Source organism: Petaurus breviceps, unplaced genomic scaffold (genome assembly GCF_028583685.1).
Source record: "Petaurus breviceps papuanus isolate PSGF00001 unplaced genomic scaffold, PetGlider_PUasm1.0 77, whole genome shotgun sequence".
Classification (NCBI taxonomy): domain Eukaryota; kingdom Metazoa; phylum Chordata; class Mammalia; order Diprotodontia; family Petauridae; genus Petaurus; species Petaurus breviceps.
In genome coordinates this window covers 6,429,484-6,452,240 of record NW_027186492.1, presented here as the reverse complement: position 1 = coordinate 6,452,240, position 22,757 = coordinate 6,429,484, and the positions used below count along the sequence as shown (strand labels likewise).

Sequence of the window (22,757 nt, the reverse complement as noted above, 5' to 3'; positions counted from 1 at the left end):
TTTTTATTGCATTTTAAGGTTTGTGAAGCACTTTTCAAATATCTCATTTTTATCCTCACAACAATCCTGAGAGGTAGGTGCTATGATTATCCTCATTTTACAGATGAGGAAACTGAGGCATAGCGAGGTTAAGTGACTTGCCCAGGGTTATACACAGTTATATGTCTCTGAAGCTAGTTTTTTTTATTCCAACTCTAGTGCCCTATCCACATGGCCCCATTGCCTCAGAAGGCTTGGGTGACCTGCAGGAAGATTAACCTCTTTTTATCTCAATCTAACAATGACTTTCCTGGCTTGTCTTTTAGGAACTTCCACGTGTGGAATGAATGCTGGATGGCAAGGAAAGATCTTCCCTCAAAATATGGAGGCTGGCAGTTGCTAGATGCCACTCCTCAAGAGACAAGCAATGGTAATGTCTTTCAGGGGAAAGATAATTACAAGTAGCCAGATACACACTGTCCCTGTTCTCTTCCCAGCCTTGTTTACTTTCTTTTTTTAAAAAAAAGATTTAATGAATTTTTATTTTTAAAACACATTTACTTCCCAATAGTCCCACTATATCTCCTTCCCTTTTAATAGAAAAAAAAATTAAGCAAAACCTCCCCATCCAGCCACTATGACTGATGAAGGTATTTAGTTTTCCTTACCTGTAGTCTACCACCTCACTACCAAGAGGAACATAGTATTTTTTTCATTGTTGTTGTTCAGTTGTTTCAGTTGTGTCCAACTCTTCATAACCCAATTTGGAGTTTTCTTAGCGAAGATACTACAATGGTTTGCCATTTCTTTCTCCAGTCTATTTTACAGGTGGTCAAACTGGGGCAAACAGAGGTAAGTGACTTGCCCAGGCTCACACGGCCAGGATCTAAGGTTAGATTTGAACTCAGGACAATGAGTCTTCTTGACTCCAGGCCTGGCACTCTATCCTATAGGCGCCCCCTGCCACCTAGTATGTTTTAGCCTCAGTCATTTGGCACCAATGCTAATCGTTACATTTGTTGCAAGAGTGTTGCCTTTGCTGATATTCTTGTAGTCATTGTGTATACAACTCAGCCTTGCGCCTTCCTCTCACCAGAAATGGTTCCTTCCAAGTTTGCCTCCTACCCTTCTCTAGGTGTCTACTGCTGTGGTCCTGCCTCAGTCAGAGCCATCAAGGAAGGGGAGGTGGACTTGAACTATGACACGGCCTTTGCCTTCTCCATGGTGAATGCCGACTGCGTGTCCTGGCTCGTCTACGGTGGGAAGGAAGAGAAACTTCACCGAGACACCAATTTGGTTGGCAACTTTATCAGTACCAAGAGCGTCCAGAGTGATGAGAGGGAGGATGTTACTGAAAACTACAAGTATGAAGAAGGTACAGCCCAAACACCAAGTCACTTCATGCACTTGTGTTAGAATGGCAGAGAATGGGTCCCTGCTTCTCACAGAAATGGAAAGGAGCATAGGTAACACCTGGTACCATGCCCCAGAGATGACTTTAGGGAAACAGCTGAAACAGTGTCGGGTGGGGGCTTTATCAATTCCACTAGTATACTGAAGAGATGCGGGTAACGCGAAGGGGCTAGCATGTCTTGGGGCAAATCCCTCACGTAAGGTAATATACAGTTATCCCTTCCACATCACAGGTAGAGAGCTGACGCCCTGTGATCTGGAAAATCCATGTTAAAATTTTTGGCCCTCCCTTCACACTAGAGAATAAGTCTAATTTTTTTTTAATTTAAATTATTGGGGCAGCTAGGTAGCACAGTGAATAGAGCGCCGGCCCTGGAGTCAGGAGGACCTGAGTTCAAATGTGGCTTCAGACGCTTAACACAAAATGACCTTAGGCAAGTCACTTAACCCCAATGGCCCTTCGAAAAAAAGCAAAAAAAAAATTTTAATTATTTATTTTAAGTTTTCAACATTCATTTCTACAAGATGTTGAGTTACAATTTTTTCTCTCCCTGTCTTTCCCCTACCCCCACCCCAAGATATCAAGCCTACTGAATACCCCTTCTCCTAATCTGTTCTCTCTTATATCCGCCCCCTTCACCCCCCTAACTTTCTAGTAGGGCAAGATGAGTTTCTAGACCCCAGTACCTGTATATCTTATTTCCCAGTTGCACGTAAAAAACAATTTTTAAACATTTGTCTTTAAAACTTTGAGTTTCAGATTTTTTCCCTTCTTCCCTCCTCACCCCCCCCCCCACCACTGGGAAGATAAACAATTCAATATAGATTGTACATGTGTAGTTACCCAAATCATTTCCATAGTAGTTATATTATGGAAGACTATTTTTCCTTCCATCCTATCCTGTCCCCTACTTAATCTATTTTCTCCTTTGACCCTATCCCTTTTCAAAAATGTTTGCTTCTAAGTATCCTCTCCCCCAATCTGCCCTCCCTTCTATCCCCCTTCCTCTTGTCCCCAACCCCCCTATTTTCTTGTAGGGTAAGATACCCAATTGAGTGTGTATTGAGTGTCCCTCCTTAGGCCAAATTCAATGAGAATAAGGTTGTCCTATTCCCTTTCACCTTCCTGCTCTTCCCCTCCATTGTAACATTTTTCTCTTGCCTCTTTTATATGAGATAATTTACCCTAATCTATTGCTCCCTTTCTTCTTCTCCCAATAAATTCCTCTCTCACCTCTTAATTTTATTTTTTAGATATCATCCCTTCATATTCAACTCAACTGTGTCCTCTGTCTATGTATACATGAACATACAAATGCCCACACTCACATATATACATTTATATACACATACATCCTCTTATACATACATATATGTATGCATACATATATACATATATATTCCCTTCAGTTATTCTCATACTGAGAAAAGTCTCATGAGTTACAATTATCATTTTTCCATGTAGGAATGTGAATAGTTCAACTTTAATAAGTTCCTTATGATTTCTTTTTCCTGTTTATTATCTCATGCTTCTCTTGCTTCTTGTATTTGAAAGTCAAATTTTCTGTTCAGCTCAGTTTTTTTCATCAAGAATACTTGAAAGAGGGGACAGCTAGGTGGCACAGTGAATAGAGCACCTGCCCTGGAGTCAGGAGGACCTGAGTTCAAATCCGGCCTCAGACACTTAACACAAAAACTAGCCATGTGATCTTGGGCAAGTCACTTAACCCCAATTGCCCTCCAAAAAAAAGAATGCTTGAAAGTCCTCTATTTCATTGAATGACCATATTTTTCCCTGTAGCATTATACCCAGTTTTGCTGGGTATATGATTCTTGGTTTTAGCCCTGGCTCCTTTGACCTCCGGAATATCATATTCCAAGTCCTTCTATACCTTAATGTCTAAGCTGCCAGATCTTGTGTTATTTTGATTGTGTTTCCACAATACTCAAATTGTTTCTTCCTGATTACTTGCAGTATTTTCTCCTTGACCTGGGAACTCTAGAATTTGGCTATAATATTCCTAGGGGTTATCTTTTGGGGATTTTTTTCAAGAGGTGATCCGTGAATTCTTTCAATTTCTATTTTGCTTTCTGGTTCTAGAATATCAGGGCAATTTTGCTTGATAATTTCTTGAAGGATTGTGTCTAGACTCTTTTTTTGATCATGGCTTTCAGGTAGACCAATAACTTTTAAATTATATCTCCTGGATCTATTTTCCAGGTCAGTGGTTTTTCCAATGAGATATTTCACATTTCCTTCTATTTTTTCATTCTTTTAGATCTGTTTTATAGTATCTTGCTTTCTCATAAAGTCATTGGCTTCCAATTGCTCCAATCTCATTTTGAAGGAGTTATTCTCTTCAGTGAGTTTTTGAAATTCCTTTTTCATCTGGCAACTTCAGCTTTTTATAGCATTCTTCTCCTTATTGGCTTTTTGGGCCTCTTTTGCCATTTGAGGTAGTCTATTTTTTAAGGTGTTATTTTCTTCAGTATTTTTTGGTTCTCCTTTATCAGGCTGTTGATTTGCTTTTCATGATTTTCTTGCATAATTCTCATTTCACTTCCCAATTTTTCCCCCACTTCTCTTATTTGATTTTCAAAATCCTTCTTGAGCTCCTCCATGGCCTATAATCAATCCATATTTTTCTTGGAGGCTTTTGATGCAGGAGTTCTGACTTCAATGTCTTCCTCCCACTCCATGCCTTGATCTTTTTGTCCCCCAAAAAAGGATTCTATCGTCTGTTTGTTCTTCCTGTGCTTGCTCATATTGGCAGCCAATTACTTGACTTTTGAGCTCTTTGCCATGGTAGAACTCTGCTTCCAGAATGGAGAGAGCAATGTCCCAAATGGCTGGGGTTTTTGCAGCTGACAAAGCTATTAGATAGGCACCCCCTCTACAGCCCCCACACACTCTGGCTCACTAGTCACACACCCCAGGACCACCACCCAAGACTGTGATCTGATCCAAGAAGATCAAAGCAAGAGCGCTTACACTCTGAATGGTTGTTTGGCCCCCTACAATCTGCAGGCCAGGAGCTCCGGAAACAGTTACGGGGCAGCAGCTGCAGATGCTGCATCTCCACCACTTCTCGCTCTGGGGGTAGCAGCCAGACCACACTCCCCCCTGTTTGAACACACTTACCTTTTACTTTGTCTTTGGCATTTGTGGATTGAGAAGTCTGGAAACTGCTACAGCTGCTGGTGATTTACTATAGTGAAGTCTGCGCCAGCCACCTCTGGTTGGGGTGGCCCTGGGGCTAAAACCTTGAACTCACCTGGGGCTGGGCTCAGCTTCCAGGGTGCTGACATGGACCCTGCCTGCCTGCCTGCTGGGTTTCCTTCTGTGGGATATTTGTTTCTCTCTATCACTTTGTGGGTCCTGTAGCCCTAAAGTTTGTTTAGAGTCATTTTTTTAACATGTATTGGGGGAGGTGGAAGCTGGAGCCACACAGAAGTCCTGTTTCTACTCCACCATCTTGGCTCTGTCCCCTCTAATTTTTTTCTTTTTCTTTAATGGAGTCTTTACAGTATCTGATTGTAAAATTTAGATTAAGTATTTGGTCATAGATTCTGTGTTGTCTACTGGCCTTTATGTGTCAGCAGCTTCTGCAAAACTCCCAAAAAATTCCCATTTAATTTATTACACTGACCCTCAATATATTGAAACTGTGATGGGGAAAATTACAATATGGAAGGGATGACTGTACAAGAATATGTGGGAGTAAATGGACTTTGTGCAGGGGGAAGGCTGAGGATGGGAGGCACAGCGGAACTGCAATTTCTGGTATTGGTCCTGGGACTCTCTCCCTATGTCTTCTTTGTGGTATGTGAGAGTGGTTTATATCGCAGTATTTCAGAGTTGAGAGGGATTTCAGACACCATCTAATCTAAAAATATCTAAATAATAATGGAACCTTAAGGTCTCTATGTTAGTCCAGGGTCACAGAATTTCAGAATTGGAAGGAACCTTGGCTGCCATCTTGTTCAATCCATACATGTGTATAAATATAGATATAGATTCACACATGTATATTTACACACATAAATATATGTACATACATATATGTGGGGGTAGATAGAGAAATGATAGAGGCAGTTAGGTAGCTCAGTAGGAAGAACACTGTTCTTGGAGTCAGGAAGTTCTAAGTTCAATTCTGACCTCAGATATTTACTAGACATATGACCCTGAGGAATCATTTAGCCACTGTCTGCCTCAGTTTTCTCATCTGCAAAATGAGGGTCATCATGGCACCCACCTCCCAAGGCTGTTATGAGGATCAAATGAGATGGTATTTATAAAACCCTTAGCACAATGCCTGGTACATAGATACTTGATAAATGCTTATTCCCTCCCCTCCCTCACTTATCCATGACATCTTCCAGATCTGCTTTTTCAACCTTTGCTTTAAGACTTCCAGTGATGGAGCTAACATGGTGAGATGGGAAAACTTGCTGGACCAGAGAACTTGGGTTCAAATTTTTGCTCTACCATTTGCTATCTCTGTGACTTTGTGTAAGTCACTTAAATTCTCTGAGTCTCAGTTTCCTCAACTATAAACTGAGGAGGTTGGTAAACTGATTTTAAATCTATGATCCAGTGACGAGGGCGGTCCATTGCTTTCTGAGGCAGTCTGTTCCACTTTTGGGTTACTCTAATTATGGAAAAATTTTTCTTTACACCAAATCTAAATATGTATCTCTGTTATTTCCCACCATTTCTGGCTCCCAGAGCCAAACAGAGTAAGTTTAATCATTCTTCATTTGACAGCTTCTCAAATACTTGAAGACAGCTCTCATACACCCTGAATGTTCTCATCTTCAGCCTAAACTTCTCCATCTCCTTGAGGTCGTCCTCATATGGCATAGAGTCAAGGTTCAGGCTTCAGAGTCAGTTCACAATGTTCACCGAGATTGATGGAGTAGGTAAGGGACCAAGCTGTGATCAATCCAATTTGGAGCTGGCTCTGAATTCTGATTCTGAATTGTGCCAGATGAGTTCACTCCCAAACTTTCATCTGGAAAGGGTGACCACAGTAGGAACGTCTCCGCAGCACAGCTGGGTCTGGCATTCCTTGTCAACACAGGTTCCCTCTTTCTTCCCTGGTTCAGATATCCAGCTACTCTCACTGTTCCAGGGGTAAGAGTTCCTGTGGCTAGGGCAGAGGCAGACTAACTGGGGTTAAACCTTGTTATTTAAGCGGACCTAGTCTGGAGGTGCTTGCTCTTCACAGACACCAAATCTCTTCCTGGGATTTTTTCTTCAGATCTTCTCTGATCGGGAGGGCCACTGTTCTGCCCCTGCTTTTATTTATTTTTGCCTGCTCTGTATTTGTCCCAAGGCTCTATTTTATCTCATTTGTGGGAGAAATCTGGAGAGCTTGAAATTTTCTGACCTACTCTGCCATCTTCCCAGAATTCTCTTTCAGCTTATGGATTTTCCAGATACCTCAGAACAATGGGGCATGTTGTGAAACTAACACACTGAATGACCAATTCAATAGGAATAAATATAAACTCTTAGACTTGAGCTCCAAAAGTCAACTTTACTAACACAAGAAAGCATGCTTTGGCAATAGTTTGTCTGAAAATTATCGGAGGGTTTTAGTGGGCTTTGAACTTAATGTGAGCCAATGGTGTGTATTTTGTGGTGGCAAAATGAACTAATGGAATCTTAGGTTGAATTGAGAGGCCTAGGTTCCAGAAGTAAGGTGATGTTAACCCTGCTGACATGGTTCAACAGTATTTGGAGTATGGTGAACTACTGTGGGTGGTTCTGGGCACTACATTTTGGCAAGGATTTTGGTAAGTTGAGGATGAACTAGAGGAGAATCTGAGCATCATGCTACATGAGGATAAGCTGAAAGAACAGGGGATAGTTAGCCTGTTAGAAAAGAAAAGTCCCAGGAGGGCATGAGAGCTATTTTCAAATTGAAGGATGTCCCTCAAATAAGGAACTCAACTTAATCTGTTTGACCTTAAAGGACAGAGTCAAAAGCAGTGGGTAGAAGATGCAAAGAAGCCAATTTGAGCATGATAGAAGGAAGAACTTCCTAACAGAGCTATCCAAAAGAGGGATGGTTTGTCTTGGAAGATTATGGAGGGATACCCCCTTAATTGAGTTTTTCCAGAAAAGGTCCACTGTATGGGAGTGCTCAAGGGTGAAATAATTCTCAGGTATGGATTAGGCAGTGGCAAAAAAAAGACATTGGTCCTGAGTTCTGTCAATCATTACTAAGTTCATTCTTAGAGAGACAAACAAAATTAGGTTGCACGGGAATGTTTATTTCTCTCAAAGCTTGCAGAACAAGCATATAGAGATACACGTGGAAGTTCATTGTAGACGACAAACTCCAGGATGGACAGACAAAAGAGACCTTATATCTTCAGAGCAATTCCCTCTTATCCCTCCCTCCCTTCCTGTCTCAGGATGCCTATGTCAGCAAAAATTATAGTCTCCATATATGTTAACCATAATATGAGAAAGGAATTTTCTTAGTTGTATAGGTTGTAAATACAATAAGATAGGAGAAGTGTTAAAGTGTCCATTGAAATTATAGATACAGGATATCTGTGTTTTTTCTGTCATTAACATAACACAATATAACAAAACATAGCATATGTCCATAAAATACAAACATAAGAAAAGTCTCATTTTTCAAGATAGTATCTGGTTCAAGGTGCCTTGTCCTTGGTAATCATAAACAGAAGAATGTTCCTGGTCAGCTTCATCTGGCCTTGTAGTTGCTGATTCAGGAAGGGGCATTTTGGGTTCACTCAGAGAACAAAGCATGTCTGTTATGCAAGAGCACGCAAAGCATTAAGGTAGGTTAAGCTCAGAGTGGACCAAAATGTCTTTCCTGGTTGGTCGATCCAAGTTTTAGGCCTTTCTCAGGTCTAGGAGGTTCAACATGGTTTGGGGAGGGGTCTACAGTTCAAATATGGCCTCATACACTTACTAGCTGTGTGACCCTAGGCAAGTCACAACCCCATTGCCTTAAAAAAACCTTTTTTTTTAAATGGGGGACAGCTAGGTGATGCAGTAGATAGAGCACCAATGCTGGAGTCAGGAGGACCTGAGTTCAAATCTGGTCTCAAACACTTACTAACTGTGTGACCCTAGGCAAATCACTTAACCCTCTTTGCCTCAATTTCTTCAATTCCTATAAAATGAGCTAGAAAAGGAAATGTCAAACCACTCCAGTATGTTTGCCAAGAAAACACCAAAAATGAGGTCACAAAAGTCAGATACGACTGAACAACTGGAGCTGATAGGACCTGGATGCTTCAGTTCCCACCTTTGATTCTTACTCTGGCCAAGTCACCTGCCATCCCTGGGCCTCCCTTCCTGTATCTGTTAAATGAGGGGGATGGACTAAATGGCCATCCATTTAGAAAGATCACTTCTAGTTCTGAGTCCCAGCCTAGATCTCTCATTCTATGCTATGTTTTCTCATCTGTAAAATTAGGGGAGGGGATGGAGTGAGGTTGGGGGTCTGATTCAGTGACCTCTGTGCAGCTCCTTCCAAACTCCCAAGAGGCTATTAGATTGTTAAATATTCAGTGTGAGCATTTACACCTCAGAAATTAGAAAATGCTTACAAACCAGGGTTTGATCTGTTGTTTTGTTGATTCTCTAGACTTGAGAGTGATGTTAATTATGCAGATTAAACTTAAAAGTATGTCTTGTATACTTTTTTTTTCTAGAGAGCTGTTTGTTAAATATTTATCAACATACCCCTGCTTCTGAGGTACCTTCCAATTCTAGATCTATGATGGTATAATATACAAGATAATTAAAATAGAAATGAAGATTAATTAGGTTATTTAATGACGATTTAATAAGTAACCAAAACCAATTTATAAAGGAACTATCTAGAAAAAATAAAGACATGTTATATATAACTCTACAATTTGGCACATCCTACATATTCATATACAAGCTAGTTGTTAATGTTAAGTCATTTTTTATTGTGTCCAACTCTTCATGACCCCATTTTTGGATTTTCTTGGCAAAGAACTTGGAGTGGCTTGCCATTTCCTTCTCCTGTTCATTTTACAAAGGAGGAACTGAGGCAAACAGGGTTAAGTGACTTGTCCAGGGTCACAAAGCTAATATGTGTCTGAGACTGGATTTTAATTCATGAAGATAAGTCTAGTTTAGGGGTGGAGAACCTGCAGCCTTGAGGCTACATGTGGCCTTCTAGGTCCTCAAGTGCGGCCCTTTGACAGAATCCAAACTTTACAGAACAAATCCTAAGTTTGGATTCAGCCAAAGGGCTGTACTTGAGGACCTAGAGGGCCACATGTGGCCTCTAGGTCACAAATTCCTCACCTCTGGTCTAGGAAGTTCCGAGACCAGTGCTATCTCCACTACACCACCTAACTGTCCCATATATTGCCTAGTTAATGAGTAATACTTTTTGCAGTGTTCAGTTCTTTTAAAGTCACTCTCTGCTTTAATAACCTTATCAGAGATTTTTCTGGTATTGGGAAGTGGGAAGGGCCTAATTTTTTTCCCCCAGTAATAGCAGTAATTATTTCCCCCAGACCAACCCAATCTAAATGATGAGGATACAAACAGTGCCCAAAGGGTTGAGTTGCTTTTCCAGTACTTTGTGAAGCACCTAGTTTGTTCTCTAATCTGAAGACATCCTAAAGTCTCTTTCCCTTATCTTGAAATACCATCAAACTTCCCCCTTATCCTGAACTGTAAAATGTCTTGTCTTCCCCCATCCTGGGTCATAACATTTCCCCTATCTCCTTTATCTTGTCTTCTATCCTGCCATCCATCTTCCTCATCCTGTTCTTCATCTTTAACCTCCATAAAACCCTCTGAAACTACATCGCCATTCTGAAACCTCTATATAAGCAGAACTCCCCCAAATATTTGGGTCTCACTTAGCTTTCTGGCTGGGAGACTCGTGCTGCTTTTGCATCAACAAAGCTCCCCTTGGTTGGGAGAAAATTGTCCAAGTGAATCCTTTCTGATTCTACCTGAACTACCTGAACACCTGAACTACCTCTCCCAACTCTAAACCTCATAACTAAACGTCTGGGTCCTGTTCCCTTTTGATCTAGGCTCAGTCCAGGAACGAGAGGCATTTCTGAAAGCTCTTCAGAAAGTGCAGTCCAGAAGACCTCCAGACAGTCACAGAGAACATCCCAATCCTGTAGAGCCCTTTACAATAACAGAAGAGGGAAACCCGCACCAGATTTCTCCCCATGGGCCAAAGGATGTGAGCGTGAAATTCAAGCTGGTTGACCCTACCTACATGGGCCTGGACATTAATTTTGTTCTACAGACTTTCAACTTGGTTCTAAAGTTCAAAGACCTTAAGCTGAACCTGAGTGCCCAGTCCTTGCTCCATGATGGCAGTCCCCTGCCTGTGTTCTGGCAAGACACAGCGTTCATTGCTCTAATGCCCCATGAAGGTATGTGTATGCAAGGTCAAATTCAGTTCAATTCTGCTCACCAAGCATCTATCAAACATTTAAGGTACTGTGTTAAGCAAGTACTGAGGACTTCCAGGGAGATGTGATAGAGTGGAAAGATTACTGAATTTGGAGAGTCCAAAGTTCGGTTCAGACACTTACTCTCTATGTGACCTGGGACAAGTTATTAACTATTTCTAAGCCTCAAGCATCCCTCATCAATAAAATGAGGAGGAAGGCTGGGCATGATGGCATGTACCTGCCATCCTGCTTATCCTAGAGGCTGAGGCTAGTAGATCCATTAAAAAGGAAATTTGGTGGGAGTGCCACCTCAGATTAAGAGGTGATTATTGGGGACAACTAGGTGGTACAGCAGATAGAACATCGACCCTGGAGTCAGGAGGACCTGAGTTCAAATCTGATCTCAGACACTTGACACTAGCTGTGTGACCCTGGGCAATCACCTAACCCCAATTGCCTTGCCAAAAAATAAAATTAAAAAAAGGTGATTGTTAAATTTTTAGCATTTACACCTCAGAAATTAGCAAGCATTACCTATCAGGTCTTGATTTATTGTTTTGTTGATTGTCTAGATTGAAGAAAGTGATGGAAAAATTGCTAATACTGAAGATTAAAGTTAAAAGTGTGTCCACTATACATTTTAAACCCCTTTCTGTGGTAAATATTTACCAGCACACTCCCAGCTAACCATCTACACTAAGTCCAGCACCGAGCTCCCCAGAACAGAAGGGCACCTGGCTGTCTAAAGAAGGACAACCAATCAGAATTTGAAATCATATAGGCCATATATATAGCAGTGGGAGTAAGCCCATGAGGATCTATCATTGCAATTCTAGCCTGGCTAAGGTAAGGAGACCTAGTCTCAAAAAACTGAATTTTAAATTATGTTATATAACTTAATAAGACCTACTATAACAACAACAAAGATACCATAAGAGAATAGAATAGAATACTATTTATCATATCATATCATATCTTTCTATTGTATTTATTATATCATAATATCATATATTATAGATTTATATTTTATGTTTTATTATACAATTATAGTATATTATATCAATTATAATTGATATACTATATAGCATAAAATCAAAAGGTTAGACTAGTTGATTCCTAAGGTCCCTTTTAGCTCTAAATCTATGGTCCACAAACTCGACTGAGCAAATTTTAATTATGCCAGGGCATTTGACAGGATTTTGAGGGTGGCAGAATAGGCCAATACTATTTGGACCACAGCTTCAGGAATATGGAAAAGGTTATGCCCACAAATTGCCAGACCTGACTGATTTCTGCAGGGGCGATCCTACTTCAGTGGGATGGTACAACGCAATATCAGCATGCTTAGCCAGGCTTACATTGGGTAAAAAAAGATGTGTTATAATTTTAGCCAAGGAGTCCCTAACCCCAGAGATGCCAATACTCTTGTGCAACCCCCCAGAAAAGAGGCACACTGGAAAGTACTACTTTGTCCCTGAGCCAGTCCATTTCTGGTCCCATGCAGGCCCTAAGATGCTCTCACTATGCCTTTGTCTTCTTTCCCTTTAGGGAAGATGTATCCTGGCACAATCCCCTATTCCCAGTACAGCCAGTTTCTGTCACCAGACAAGCTGATCCGGATCAGTGCCCTGGGAGAAGAGATGAACAGTTCAGAGAAGTTCCTGGTCGACAAGATCATCACCTTGGAACTCCCAAGCATTGAAATTGATGTAGGGAAAGGCCTAACATGCATTTTGGGAGAGAGACACAGTGAGGGTGGAGCCTGCCTAAGGGAGAGCAGACATATCACTACTTAGGTGGGGATCCTTTGTCTCTCCCACTGTCCCTGGTTACAATCAACCAATTAATTCAGCTTCTACCACTGCCTAGGCTAGGGAAAGACAAAAACTAATCAGTCCCTGCTTTCAAAATACAATTTCCATTAAGAAAAAAATAACATGTACACATATAAGCAGGGGGGGGGGGGAAGAGGAGGGGGGTTAGAGCCAGCTCTAACTATCAAGAGCTGATTGTTAAATTTTCAGGGTAAGCATTTTATACCTCAGAAATCAACAAATGCTACACATCAGAACTTGATTTATTGCCTGTTTTGTTGTTTTTCAGTCATTTTTCAGTTGTGACTAACTCTTTGTGACCCCAATTTTGGATTTTCTTGGCAAAGATATTGGAGTGGTCTGCCATTTCCTTCTCCATCTCATTTTACAGATGAGGAAACTGAGGCAAATGGGTTAAGTGACTTGCCCAGGGTCACACAAAGTGTCTAAGGCCAGATTTGAACTGAGGAAGATGAGTCTTCCTGTCTTCAGGCCTGGCACTCTATTCACTGTGCCACCTAGCTGCCCTGATTGTTTATACTTATGAAAATAATGGACAAGGGTTGCACAATGGATAGAGCACCCACCTGGAGTCAGGAGAACCTGCATGCAAATCCAGCCTCAGACACTTGACACATACTAGCTGTGTGCAAGTCACTTAACCCCAATTGCCTCAGAAAAGGAAAGAAAAGAAAAAAAAGGCAGCTAGGTGATAAAGTGAATAGAGTGCCTCACCTAAAGTTAGGAAGACTCATCTTCCTGAGTTTAAATCTGGTCTCACACAGTTACGCTGTGTGACCCTGGGCAAACCACTTAACCCTGTTTGCCTCAGTTTCCTTATGTGCAAAACGAGTAGAGAAGGGAAATGGCAAACCACTCTAGTATCTTGGTGAAGAAAATCCCAAAATGGGGTCATGAAGAATTGGGCATGACTGAACTACAAAATAAATATGAATTGAAAATGAGAGAAAAAGGGAGGGAAGGAGGAAGGAAGGAAGGAAGGAAGGAAGGAAAGAAAGAAAGAAAGAAAGAAAGAAAGAAAGAAAGAAAGAAAGAAAGAAAGAAAGAAAGAAAGAAAGAAACAAAGAAAGAAAGAAAGAAAGGAAGGAAGGAAGGAAGGAAGGAAGGAAGGAAGGAAGGAAGGAAGGAAGGAAGGAAGGAAGGAAGGAAGAAAATAAAAACTAGAGAGCCAGTATGATGTAGTGAGTAGGGGGACTGGTTTAGGAAGACCCAGGTCCAGCTCCTATGTCGGTCATACTCTTGCTATGTGGTTATGGGGAAGTTATTTAACCTCTTGGTGCCCCGAAACTGCTCTTGAGATTATACTGGATAATTACAGAGGAGTTATTGGTCTTTATTAGTAGAGAAAGTTCTATATACCATCGCAGGTCCAACACAAAACAAGGTAAAAATTTAACTTGAAAATTGCCGGCCATTTAAATTATATGTTAAAAACCTTGTAGCCCTCCTAACTACTTCCCAGCTGGATCTGGCCCTAGGTGGAGAAATCTGAGTTTTGGTCCTCTGACTCCTCTGATTCTTTCCTGTACTCTGAACTATTTGACTATGAATCCCATCTCTTCAGGAAATTAGCTTGATAGGGAGCTCTTCAGATGCACTTCTTTTCTTTCATGATCTCCCCTACAATCAGCATTTTGGTTTCTTTGTTCAGGTTCTGGGAGAAGCCATTGTGGGTCAGATACTTTCCATACAAGTGACATTTGAAAATCCTCTCTCAGAGGAAGTAGGAGATTGCGTGCTGACTGTGGAAGGCAGTGGCCTGTTCAAGAAACAGATGAAGATCATGTAAGTGAAGGGAGTCCCTAGTCCCCTGTTCTAGAGGCAGGTATTTCCAATACCAACACTGTTTGGAAGACTCTAATTCTCAGGGTAGGGGCTCTGATTGCCCTACAGAAAGATGAGAGCAGAGAGTAGAATGAGAAGGGACTTGGATCTTTCAGAACTCTGATCAATGAAGTGGCCCATGGAGACTTTAAAGGACTAATGATAAAGCGTACCTCCCACATCTAGGCAGAAAAGTGGTGAACTAGATTTGTTAGACTGCAATTATTTTTTTTTTTACAAGGGAAGACTCTATCCTACAAGGGGGAAATTATATGTGTGTGTATATGTGGGGGGAGGGGGGAATCCTTAAGACATGACAGTGATGGGGTTTTATTAAGTAGCACCAATAAAACATTTTTTTTAAAAGAAGATGAAGAAGGGGCTTATGGGGAATCAGAATGAAGAGACTTTTGCTGACATTTTCCATTCTTTGCCTTAGTACTGGAACCCTCAAGTCCAAAAGTAAAGCCAGAGTCACTGTTAAAACTGTCCCCTTCAAGAGCGGCCAGAGGCAGATCCAAGCCAATCTGAAGAGCAACAGATTTAAGGATATCAAAGGATACAAGAATGTGAACGTTGCCCCTGAATTATAAAACCTCTGTGGGGGAGCTGTTTATCTCACGATGCTTCTGAGTTTCAATGTTGCAGAGGTTAAAGTTCAACAACTGACCACCACCTTTCCCTAAGAAACACACGGGCCTCTTCTGAGCAGCCAGAGGGTGATGCAGACTCTGGATATCTTGCTTTTGCCATTTGCACATCCGTCTAACGGCCCTCGGTGCCCTTGTTACAACCTGTCCAAGTGGGCACTGCAGGGCATGCACCTGGATTGAGAAGGAAGACCAATGGGAACTTCGTTGTAATTTGGCTCCCCTGGTGGCCAGGTGGAAAATAAGAGGACCTGAGCAGCTTCACCTTTTATAGTGGACAATCCCCTACCAATAAACATTGTTATTGTATTTCTTCTTTTGTGTTCTCTATCCCAACCACTCCCAGCTCATCTCCTTCATCCTTTGTAAATGCTTTCCAGATTGCACCAATGCAGAGCGTCCCAAAAGTCTTCGTGCGTGAAGATCTTAAAACTGCACCCTGTATGCTATTTTACTTCCAGGCTTATCTTCTTGTTTTTGCTCCCTGAACACAAGGTAGAGGCTATAGAAAATTAGTGGGATGCCACTAAATTGAAATTTTAAAAATCTCAGTCATAAATGGGCCCTAGGACTCACCTGAGTTCTTGAGTAAATCCAGTGGGACATCCAATAGAGGAACATAGCCACAGACTACCCTGGGCTACTCTGCTTTTAAACTTACCATTAATCATTGTAAAGCAAGCAAAACACAGCAAGGAATTCCTGGCCAGGGGAAGAAAGAGAAACAGGAGAGGCTATGATGAGAAAACAAGGTCTTGGGAAAGATGATTGTAGGAGCAGCTCCTTCCCACCCCCCAAAAAAACAACGAGCATTTAAACTTTCATCTGATCATTCATTCACTCGTGTAGTATTTATTGAGTCCTTCCAGTTGCAAGACATTGTGTTGGTCTACTCAGAGGAAGCTCATGTTAATAATTCACCTTAAAGATTGCCTATCATCTCAGTGGACGGTGTCCTGACATTGACGCTACTATACCTAATGCAATTTCTTTTTACCATTCTCTTCTCCATCCCCCCCCCCCACTCCATGAGGAGCAGTTTAATAGAAACATAGAAACAAACCCTTCCCCTCAACAGTATCCAAGTTATGGTTACTCAGCCACCTGTTAGAGTCATTCAGGAATGGGATGCTTCTTAATCCCAAGGCTAGCTTTTAGATAATCCTTGTTGCTGGGAAATTTGGCATCATATAAAGCCAAAATCTGTCTTCCTATATAATTGCCCACTTCTGCCCTCTACAACAGGGGTTCTTAATATACATGAACTTGGTCTTAAAAAATATATATTTCTGTAACTTTCAATATAATCAATTTCCTTTGTAATTATGTTTTATTTTATTCATTTTAAAATGTTAATCTAAGAAGGGCTTCATCAGACTGCCAAAGGGATCCATGACACAAATAAAATAAAGAATCCTCACTCTAGGACCAGGCAGAATAAATATTTTCCCTTTTCCCCATGACAACCATTCATTCAGGTGTTTGAGGACAGTGTCCATGACACAGTGGATAGAGCACCCAGCCTGGACTCAGAAGGACCTGAGTTCAAATCCAGCCTCAGAAACTTACTAGCTGTGTGACTAGGCAAATTACTTAATCCTGTTTGCCTCAGTTTCCTCATCTGGAAAATGAGCTGGAGAAAGAAATGGCAACCCATTCCAGTATCTTTGCCAAGAAAACCTAAAAATGGGGTCATGAAAATTTGGACATGACTAAAAATGACTAAACAGAAATAGTACCATGCCAACATGGTTCAGTGGAAAGAGCCCTGGATTTGTAGTAAAAGACTTAGAGTCTGAATGCTAGCCCTGCTACTTCCTGTCTGTATAATGTTGGTTTAGCAAATCATTTCACCTCTCAGGGTCTCAATTTGTATCTCCATAAAACAAGAGAATTAGACTGCTTGACTTCCAAGTTTGTTCCCATTCTAAATTTGTGATATGAAGGATCAGCAATAAAGATTATATGAGGCAAATAAGTGGCTTAGTGGTTGGAATTCTAGATCTGGAGTCAGACCAGATGTGAGTATAAAACTAGTTTTGGACACTTACTCACTGGGTGTCACTAGGCAAGTCACTTAACCTCTCCCTCAGTTACCTTATCTGTAAAATAAGGATAATAATAGTACCTACCTTCCAGGGTTTTTGCAAGAATAAAATGGCATAATATTTATATAACACTTGGCAAATCAGGCTATTATGATGACTATGATTCCTCTAACTTTTCTGTCCTCCATTTCCTTCAATGAGACCTTTGTAGCATCATTCTATGTGAATCCTCAAGAATAATCCAGAAAATTGCAGAATAGCAGTTCTGCAGGATATTTAAAGGTTCCAGAAATTAGAAAGGCCACCATTGGAGGCCAGCAGGAATTGGCCAGCGCAGTGCTCTGGGAGCCGAGCCCAGGCCCAAGTGAGCTGGAGGTTTTAGCCTCAGGGCGGGCCTGACCAACTACTGGCTGGAGGGACTCCAGATCACCAGCAGCTGTGGCCATTTCCAGAATTATCAACACAAAGATGTGAAGGACAAAGTGAGAGGTCAGTGCAATGTGGACATTGGGACCAGTAGTTGGTAGTTCCTGGCTTCTGCCCCCAGGGCGAGAAGCTGCTGAGATGCCTTGGGGCAGTGGGCACCACATGGCAGCTTCAGTTCCTGGCCTGCAGACTGTTAGAGGGACCAAGCGACCAGTCTGAGGGGTAATCACTCTTGCTTTAACCTACTTGGATCTGGATTGCAGTCTAGGGTGGAGGTCCTGGGGTGTGTGAACAGCTTGCCAGAGCATGTGGAGGTTTCAGAGAGGGCACCCAACTAATACCTCCAGCAGCTGAGAAAACACCAGCATTTGGGACGGAAGCTCCCCTGTCTGGTGGCAGAGTCCTACTGTGGCAAAAAGCTCAGGGGTCAAGTGACTGAGGAGTGACATGACTAGGCAAAGGAAGCAAAACAAACAGAAGAATCCAACATTAGACTCCTATTTTGGGGACAAAAAGGATCAAAGCATGGAACAGAAGGAAGACAGTGAAGTCAGAACTCCTACACCAAAAGCTTCAAAGGAAAATACCAGCTGGTTAGAGGCCAAAGAGGACTTTAAGAAGCAGATAAGAGAAGTGGAGGAAAAATTGGGAAGAGAAATGAGAACGATGCAAGAAAATTATGAAAGGAGAGTCAACAGCCTGACTGAGGAAAATCACACCTTAAAAAACAGACTAACTCAAATGGCAAAAGAGGCTCAAAAAGGCAATGAGGAGAGGAATACCTTAAAAAGCTGAATTTGCCAGATGGAAAAAGAATCTAAAAAGCTCACTGAGGAGACTCATTCCCTCAGATTTAGAATGGACCAAAGGGAAGCTAGTGCCATTAAAAGAAATCAAGATGCTGTTAAACAGATTCAAACAAATGAAAGAATAGAAGGCAATGTGAAATATCTCATAGGAAAAACCACTCACCTGGAAAATAGATCCAGGAGAGATAATTTAAAAATTATTGGACTACCTGAAAGCCAGGATCAAAGAAAGAACCTAGAAATCATCCTCCAAGAAATTCTCAAGGAAAATTGCCCTGATGTTTTAGAACCCGAAGGTAAAATAGAGGTTGAAAGAATCCACTGATCACCTCCTGAAAAAGATCCCCAAAAGAAAACTCCTAGGAATATTATAGCCAGGTTCCAGGATTCCCAGATCAAGGAGAGAATATTACAAGCAGCCAGGAAGAAACAATTTGAATATTGTGGAAACACAATCAAGATAACACAGGACCTGGTAGCTTCTACACTGAGGGATCAAAGGGCTTGCAATATGATATCCTGGAGGTCAAAGGAGCTGGGATTAAAACCAAGAATCACCTACCCAGCAAAACTAAGTATCATGTTTCAGGGGAAAATATGGTCATTCAGTGGAACAGAGGACTTTCAAGCATTCTTGATGAAAAAACCAGAGTTGAATAGAAAATTTGACATTCAGATACAAGAAGCAAGAGAAGCTTGAGAAGGTAAACAGGGAAAAGAAATCAGAAGCCACTTATCAAAGTTGAACTATTAACATTGCTACATGGAAAAATGATAATTGTAACTGATGAAACTTTCTCAGTATGAAAATAGTTAAAGGGAATAGAAATATATATATATATGGCTATATTGGAGGGTATATGGGTATATGAATACATATGTGAATGTGTGTATATATGTTTACAGGTATACATAGATAGAGGGCACAGGACCAGTTTAATGGGAAGCAATGATACTTAAAAGGTGAAATTAAGAGGTGAGAAAGAAATATAATGAGAGGAGATTGGGAGAGACAGAATGGGGTAAATTATCTCATTTAGAAGAGGCAAGGGAAAATGGTTACAATGGAAGGGAAGAATAGGAAGGCAAAAGGGAATGGGTCAGCCTTATTCTCATTGAATTTGATTCAGAGAGGGAATGAAATACAAACTAAATAGGGTATCTCACCCTACAGGAGAATAGGGGAGGAAGGGGATGAGAGGGGGGATGATGGAAGGGAGGGCAGCCTGGGGGGAGGGAAGTTGTAAGCACCTACTTTTGAAAAGAGACTGGATCAAAGTAGAGAATAGAACAAGTGGGAGGTAGGATAGGAGGGAGGGAAATATAGTCAGTCTTTTACAATATATCTACTATGTTAATGTTTTGCATTAGCTACACATGCACAACCTATACTGAACTTCTTATCTTCCCAATGAGGCTGGGTTACAAGGGAGGAAGGGAATGAATCTGGAACTCAAAATTTTAAAATCAAATGTTTAAAATTATATATATATATACATATATATACTATTATTAATACTATTTTACATGTAATTGGGAAATAAGATATACAGGCACTGGGGCATAGAGATCCACCATGCCCTAATGGAAAAGTTGAAGGGGGTATGGGAGAAGATATGGGAGAGAGCAGATTAGAGGAGGGGATATCCTGTGTGATTGCTATTTTGGGGCAGTGGGTAGGGGAAAAACGGGGAGAAAATTTGTAACTCAAAATCTGGCAGAAATGAATGATGTAAATCACAAGTTAATAAAGCATTTGAAAAATTAAACAAAAAAAATTTAAAAGGCCGCTGTTGTTCAGAGGGTTTGGTGGATGTGGAGAACTAGATATTATGGTCTTCTTTATCCTGTGTGACTGCCTGCCTCACAGACAGCACCTCTTATAAACTGTTCTGCTACCGGGACTGTTTTCTTTTTTTTTTTTTAATTCTTTTTTTGGTTTTACTCACAACTTTCATTTGGGTTTCTGATTCGAGTTGTGTACTTGTCTGGGTCTGCTGCACTCATTATTGTAGTATAAACTGTTTTTTGATTCAGAATATGGTCAAAATCTCATAAAGCTTTTCCAAGTTGATATTTGCCTGTCCAGTTTCATTTATAGCCTTAATGGCAGGTATTCTTCGGCGATCACTCGGAGGGCATGGCTTCCAGTGGTCTAGTTTGTCTGTACTAGGAACCACTCTCTCTCTGGATTATGATTAAGCCAAATATCCACAGGGCCAACTCTGTTCCTTGAGATGACTGCCCCTTCCCAGTCAGACACGCCTCCAATGATACAATAAACATTTGTAATAAGAGGAGTCTCTGACAATCTTTGAACAGCATCATCAAAGTTCTGGGCTTCTTCTAGGGTATTCCTGAAAACCCAGCTGATGGGAAGATGTCTTTTGACAAGGGCAGCTACTGCATTCTCCCACCATAAACCTTTGTCTTGTCCATTGCATCTATGTGTTGATAAATCTGGAAACGGCCACAGCTGCTGCTGATCTGGAGTCCCTTTAGTTGGCGGCTGGTCAGGCCCACCCTGGGGCTAAAGCCTCGGCGTGGGGCTGGGCTCGGCTCCCAGGGTGCTGCGCTGGCTGATTCCTGCTGGCCTGCTGGGCTGTCCTCAGTGGGAGGTTAGCTTCTCAGTGTCATTTTGTGGGTTCTGCAGCTCCAAAGTTTGTTTAGAGTCCCCTTTTTACATGGATTGGGGAAGGTGGAAGCAGGAGCAGCTGGAAGGTCGTGCTTCTAATTCTAATCTAATTCTTGACAGGGCTGTTTTCTTTTTTGATTCCTCTGAGCCCAGGGTAGTGTTGGTGGAGAATTAAATACACTAAATTGGAATAAGAACCTCCACCATCCCAGTGGTGTAGACTAAGTTCCACAGAAAGCCAAACCATACTTGATTGTGTGTGGGGTATCTATAGATAGTATGTACAAAAGAGGCTGGTAGAGGCTGAAAGAGGCCATGTGAGCATGGTGGCTGCATTATTTAGTCCTGGTTCTCTTCCTTTTGGGTCAGCATTGTGGTGTTTTGGGGATGGAGCAGAGGGGGAAGAGGGAAGTTGTGTTGCTTCAGAGCCAATGGACAGGATTATTTCAGTTTTATTGTTTCCCCAGGACCTAGCATGGTGTTTCTGGCACATAGTAGGCCCTTAATAAATACTTTTTATTCAATAATCCAATTGTTGTTTGTCCTTTATGGTGAAGAGGACCAAAGGTATCATGGGTGATGTCTTGACTTGTGAATCAGATTTGAAGTGAGGCACAGTTGCACAAAGTCATCAGCCTCACTCTCTCTTCCAGAGTCATCAAAGTTCTGTGGCAAGACAAAAGACAAGAAAACTGATGATGGCCCAGGATGCAGTGGATGATCTTGGCATCTTCCAGGTCTGACCAAACTCTAAGCTCCACAGCACCCGCTTCAGCCACCTTCATGGCCATGGGAACAAATTGTTCTCATCTGCCCATTCCACCAGAAGTCTTCACATGCTTGAGTTAGACACCCTCCTAACTCACCAAGGGGTTTGACACCAGTCAGTTACCTCAACCTGGTTTAGCCTGTCTGCCAAGACAGTTTTACTAGAGTGTGGTCACTGCACATGCTACAGCTTCTTGGAGACACAGGTGAGAGTTGGGTGAAGATGGACACCAAATGTGGATGAGCAGACCTGAAAAGAGTTGGACAAGCCTTCACACCCAGAGGTGCTAGTCCTCCCAGAGCACTCCATACACCCCAATAATCCAATAAATATTTATTAAGTTCTACTATGTTCCAGAAACTGTGCTAAGAGCTGGAGACACAGTTAATAAAAAGAAAGACATCACCTGCCCTCAAGGACCTTACAATCTTTTTTTTTTGAGGAAGACAAGGCAATTGACTCCAGGGCTGGTGCTCTATTCTCTGGGACCTTACAGTCTTAAAGGAAAACAACACAGAAAAAGAGGCAGGTAAGCTGGCAGGTGGGGTGGGAGGGTAGGAAAGGGAGAAGACATCAGAGGATACCCAGTGCTAGAGCAGTTTGTTCTTTGGAGTTGAAACAGGGCAGGGCAGCAGATGCAAAACAGAGTTTTTTGTTGATTGATTGAATCGTGATAGTAAGCAAGCAATGATGATGTGGAATCAGATCCAGCCTAGGCTGTTTATCCAAACAGTGAGCTCCCTTTTGGAGCTGTCCCCTATATAAGGGTGCTGGCAACTTTACTGGCAAAGGCAGCAGTCAGGTGGTACAGATGCTTGATTCAATTGTCCTCATAGCAATCACTAGGAGTTATGTGCTATAGATAGGTAGATAGATAGATAGATAGATAGATAGATAGATAGATAGATAGATAGAT

At 41.6% G+C, this 22,757-nt stretch overlaps 1 protein-coding gene across 2 annotated transcripts in view; it reads left to right on the top strand.

The window, feature by feature from the left end:
* TGM5 (transglutaminase 5) overlaps positions 1 to 15,947 on the top strand; it is a 59,184-nt gene extending 43,237 nt beyond the window's left edge. Inside the window, exons 6-11 of one of the 2 annotated variants that reach the window (XM_069105695.1) lie at positions 306 to 409; positions 1,115 to 1,354; positions 10,471 to 10,824; positions 12,394 to 12,554; positions 14,332 to 14,465; positions 14,944 to 15,947. In XM_069105695.1, the coding sequence (XP_068961796.1) occupies positions 306 to 409; positions 1,115 to 1,354; positions 10,471 to 10,824; positions 12,394 to 12,554; positions 14,332 to 14,465; positions 14,944 to 15,097 (1,147 nt within the window). In that variant the 3' untranslated portion in view covers positions 15,098 to 15,947. The remainder of the gene's footprint in view (positions 1 to 305; positions 410 to 1,114; positions 1,355 to 10,470; positions 10,825 to 12,393; positions 12,555 to 14,331; positions 14,466 to 14,943) is intronic. The other variant, XM_069105694.1, reaches the window with a different exon arrangement.
* Positions 15,948 to 22,757: the final 6,810 nt, after the last annotated feature.